At 25.5% G+C, this 5294-nt stretch overlaps 2 protein-coding genes across 4 annotated transcripts in view; one reads left to right on the top strand and one right to left on the bottom strand.

The window, feature by feature from the left end:
• Positions 1-5294, bottom strand: part of LOC126899861 (hemicentin-1-like) — a 151450-nt gene that overhangs the window by 2614 nt on the left and 143542 nt on the right. For all 3 annotated transcript variants that reach the window (XM_050675092.1, XM_050675090.1, XM_050675091.1), the window contains one exon: positions 428-576. In XM_050675092.1, the coding sequence (XP_050531049.1) occupies positions 428-576 (149 nt within the window). The remainder of the gene's footprint in view (positions 1-427; positions 577-5294) is intronic.
• LOC126899863 (phenoloxidase 1-like) overlaps positions 1275-5294 on the top strand; it is a 7907-nt gene continuing 3887 nt past the window's right edge. Inside the window, exons 1-8 of the mRNA XM_050675095.1 lie at positions 1275-1385; positions 2556-2705; positions 3293-3500; positions 3568-3791; positions 3903-4105; positions 4160-4310; positions 4378-4479; positions 4605-4769. Coding sequence (XP_050531052.1) covers positions 2577-2705; positions 3293-3500; positions 3568-3791; positions 3903-4105; positions 4160-4310; positions 4378-4479; positions 4605-4769 — 1182 coding nt within the window. The 5' untranslated portion in view covers positions 1275-1385; positions 2556-2576. The remainder of the gene's footprint in view (positions 1386-2555; positions 2706-3292; positions 3501-3567; positions 3792-3902; positions 4106-4159; positions 4311-4377; positions 4480-4604; positions 4770-5294) is intronic.

The raw sequence follows: 5294 nt of genomic DNA, 5'->3' as shown, positions 1-5294 counted from the left end.
ATACGGCTAGAATAAAAATTATAAATAACATTACATACATTTTTAACCGAGTTTATGTAGAGGCAGATTTTTAGGGCAGTAAATACTTTTTAGTAATTTTTTTTTGGCTTTTGAGTTTAATATTTTTAATATAGTTTTAATTATTTAATTAATTAGCCACAAGTGATCAATTCTTATTATATATTAGCATCTTTAACAATTTTATTCTAGTTTTGCTTATATTAATTAATTACAAAACAATATTAATTTATTTGTGTAAAAGTTAACTGTTTAGTCACGTAAATATTTTTCAGTGATTAATTATAATTAATTAATAATAAAAGATAACTATGAAGTTATAATAATATATGTTGAAAGTTATATATATATATATATAAAATAATCCATACACAGAATAAGTGTAAAAAAAAAAATTGTTTATACTTACATTAAATAGATTTACATTGCGTTTTTCCTGGATTGACATAACTGAACAGGTTGTTTGCTCTATTGAATCATCGCGACATGACATATTTTTTCGAAAATCGTGTGATTTTAATTGAATGGCAGTTCTTGATTGATATCCATTTTCACTCTCTAAAATTAGATCATTATTGTTAACTTTTGGTTATAAAATAACTTAGAAAAATAATTTAATTACTATTTTGTTCGAAATAAAATATTATAAAGTTTTTTTAAAGAATATTTAATCTTGTACATTGATATGACAATTATGTTTTTCAAAATAATAATTGAAAATAATTTATTTATATAATTTCTTTACGAAGACAAAGTGACAGTTTTAAAATATTTAGATAAAAATTATTATATTATTGAATTATAATGTAAACATCGTGATTGAATTTTTTTGTTGTTGAATTTACTATTATTTAATTATTATTATAAATATGGCATTATTTTTAGTTTCATGAAATATAAATTGCTTAGCGAAGCATACTTTTAGAAAATTAACTTATTACACTTATTTAATTGCCCGAATGAAAGTTTCAAAATTAAAGTAAAATTATATAAGTAATAATGTTTAAAATGTTGAACATTTTTAAGAACTACATTAAATTTTATCGTTCCTATAAATGTCATCACCATAAAACATTTATTAACAAATAATGATTGTAAAAAAAAAAAATTATTTCCGCTGTGATTTAAATTCACATAGAAAAGTTATTTTCAGTTAAACTGAAACTTATCGAAACTTAAATGGAATCTAATCAAGAAGGAAACAATGCGGTTACACGTAGTCCTTTATTCCTATCAAATGTTTTTTTGATCGTTGTGGTTTAAAATTCAATATAAAAGAGTAATAAATTATTATTGACCATTATTCGTTTGAGTAACTGTTTTATTTACAGTAGTCATCGTATTTCGTTAATCTCAACTGCATATAGGTAATGTTACGCATTAAAATTAATAATATAACTTTTTGATCATTATACCAATGTTAATTTATACTTGTGTTTTATAATATAGTGAATATAATTATGAAATGAGAGTATAAATAATAATTTAATAGTAAACTATTATTTATATATTATTGTCCGTTTACGTTTGTTTTTATAGCTAAATTAGAAATTATAACGAACGTTACTTAAATAAATTTTATAACAAATATAATAAAATTGTAATATTATCTTTCAAAAAATTGACAAACTATTTTTCAATAGCTTACACAGAAAACATGAATGGTTAATATAGTGACAACTCTAATAAAAACAGTCGGAATAATTAAAAAAATAGTCGGGTTAACCGAATATTCAGTTATTCCAACTGTCTTGTTTGCAATAGTCACTATATCAACCGTTTCTTTTATTATTCTAACCATTTTTTTTTCGTATAATAAATACAGAGTGACCCTTCATGTTTTGATAAAACTAATAACTAAATCTCTAAATATTTGTGTTACTTTTTTTTTAAACATTTTAAAATAGCCGTTTCTTAAAGTTTATATATATATATATATATATATTATTAAAAAATAATAGTAACACAAAATAATGAGTAGACTAAAAGTTACTAGATTTGTCTATATATCGAGGATCACTTTTTATGTCAAATAATAAATAATAATATAATTTTTTTTCATTTAATCGCAAGTAAAATAAGTGATGCAAATTAATAAAAAAGTTGTGTCGAATATTCGAAAATTAATCTGTAATAAATTTGCATTTTGAAATAGCGATATTAAAAAAATTTATCAAATGGACTTTATACTTTAAATAACACATTTTATTGACTTGCATGAATAAAAATGTATTTTTAATTGAGATAATTATTCATAAATGAAAATTAAATTAAAATCTGTGAACTTTTATTTTATTTTTATTCGTATAATAGTCCCTACTATAATTTGAAAACAATTATTTGTCACAAACTTTATGGTATTATAATTATTCAAATTTTATAAATGAGAGTACTCAAAAAATATTATAAAACATTTTTTCAACAAACTTATCATGTTAGAGGAAGGTAACTGTTACAAATATGTGTATATTGACTGTTTAAATATTTATTTGTATACATAAATATACTTTACATACTAATTTAACTGTACTTATTAGACAATTAATATAGCTGTTATAATGACTGACAAAAAGAGTTTATTGTACCTATTCGATCGACCCACTGAACCCATTTTTGCCGGAAAAGGAAACGAAAAATCTCCTCAGGATGCTGGAAAAGTTTATTTTGAATTGCCGAATGAATATTTGGTAAGCTTTATAATAACGTAATTATTGCAAACTGTTCGATCGCCACCAGTGTTTTTGTGAATAAAAATCATGTTACGTAAAAAAACGACTTAATCTTTTTAAAACAAAAGTGATTTTGAATTTAATTAGAATTACACTTGGGGTTCAAAACGTATTATCTGCTATAATATAGTTTTTTTAAGACTGAAATGTTTAAAAAAGGTATGTAATAAAATACATTTACTAGAAAAGGAGAGCAATTTTGAAATTTTACGTTTAAATACACAAAATTTTTTTTTTAATATTTACTTGATTCATTAGTATATGGTTTTGAAACATTTATGTAAAAAAAATCGTTCTAATAGTATTTTAATTAAATTATAGCTTAGGAACAATATTTTCGTACTTAAAACAAAGCTCATAACACATTTAATAATTAACAAAAGATAATAATTATTTTAATAAACAATACTCTTATAATCAAAATTCATGATTTTATTAAACCAAGTTAAATTTTTAAATAACAAAGTTTTTAACCTTAAAAATACCTATTAAATTATTTAAAATAAGTAATTTATAATATTCATTAAAAAGTATGCATATTACAGCCAACTCGCTACCAAAGCATTTCGTCTGGTTTGGACACGAGGTTCCAAGATCAAGACAGCAAACATAAAGCAACGTATATACCAGTAACCAAACTGAGCAAACTGCCAGATATATCGTTTGCCTTGGCTTTGAAAAGAGATACAGCATTTTGTTTATTCAATTCCTATCACAACGAAATAGCTGGAAAGTTAATCGAGCTATTGATGAGTAAGAGTGCACTCATTTACTTTCTTAAGCGAAAATTATTATAAAAACTTGTAATTTCTGTTCAAAGGTACAAAGAATTTTGACGAACTTTTATCCCTTAGTTTGTATCTCCGGGACCGCATCAATTCATATTTGTTCATTTATGCATTGTCCGTGGTTGTACTTCACAGACCCGACACTCGTAATCTTGAACTACCGTCACACGCGCAAATGTTTCCGGGAATGTACGTGAACTCAACAAACTTTGGTCAAGCCAGACAAGAATCTAATTTGATCCCAGCCGAGAATAGGGTAAATAGTGTTTTTTTTTTTTTTTACTTTGCCGTTGACAGTCACACCACAGATTTCTGATGGTTAATCGATATTAGATTGTATTTGAAATTTATTTAGAAATAATTTCAGGTACCTATTGAAATACCTAACGACTTTTCGGCAAATGATTTGGACATCGAAAATAGGGTCAACTATTTCCGTGAAGATATTGGATTGAACCTTCATCATTGGCATTGGCATTTGGTGTACCCTTATAGAGGACCAAGAAATGTCGTTGCCAAAGACAGGCGTGGTGAACTATTTTATTACATGCACCAGCAGATGATGGGCAGGTAAGTTATTGGTTTAAAAAGTTTTCATAATTTAAAAAAATAATTTTTCCTAAGATATAACATGGAACGATTGTGTAATGATATGGCACGAACAAAACGTTTGACAAACTGGTATGAGCCAATTGCCGAAGGTTATTTCCCAAAATTAGATAATTTACTGGCTAGCCGAACATGGCCTTCCAGACCACCAAATTCTATACTGAGCGTATTTATCTTTAGTCGTACTTTTTAAGTCATACTTATGTTATACTAATTTTTTTTTGTTATTCTAGAATATCAACAGGGAGGTTGAAAGACTTCAGTTTGACATTGAAGATTTAGAACGCTGGAGGGACCGTATTTACAAAGCCATTCACACTGGAACCATAACCGACGTAATCATTTTTTATTAAAAAAGAAACAATTAAATTAAAAATTGATGAGATGTCTATGAAATTTTTAATAGACCACAAAGCATGTATTGCTGACTAATTAAAACAATATGTTTTTAATTTTTTAGACTGCTGGACAAAAAATTAGACTGACAGAGTTTGAAGGAATAGATATACTTGGAGATTTGGTCGAAGCAAGTATTTTAAGCCGAAATCCTAACTTATACGGAAATTTGCATAATTCTCTTCATAACGCCATTTCTTATATACACGATCCTGACAGTAGATATTTGGTACGTTGACCCTTGTAATGTAATGGTATTTATCTTTGAATAATTATTTAGTAAACTTCGTTATTCAAATGAAAACTATTTACGATATTATATATATATATACATACAGAGTGTTCAGTAAGTATGGGAACAGGTCAATTAATACAAATAATAAGAACAATAGAAACCCGTTTCCTTACTTAGTGAACACTCTATACATTTATATTTATTCAGTACTTTTTAAAATGTATCAAATTATTCATATTTTAGCTTCGATGCGAAGCTGAGAAGGTATTAATTTTACTAAGATGTGTTTATTTTTTATTTATTTATTTTTTTTTTGTATCTGTTACCACTTTTTCTCAGCTCTCACCGAACCAATTTCTTTCAATGATACGTCAAAAGATCACAAATTGTATCTAGTCGAAGACATTACCCTCAAAAATTGAAAAAAATGCCCTCGTTCCCCGTAAATGGGGGAAACCTCCAAAAAAATTACAAATTTAAAAATCGCTAATTTTCGAAATTTTTTCAATTTTTTTTACT

Source organism: Daktulosphaira vitifoliae, unplaced genomic scaffold (assembly GCF_025091365.1).
Source record: "Daktulosphaira vitifoliae isolate Bord-2020 unplaced genomic scaffold, ASM2509136v1 Scaffold_2, whole genome shotgun sequence".
NCBI lineage: Eukaryota > Metazoa > Arthropoda > Insecta > Hemiptera > Phylloxeridae > Daktulosphaira > Daktulosphaira vitifoliae.
Note: the sequence above shows the minus strand (reverse complement) of the source record. Positions and strands in the feature narration are given on the sequence as shown.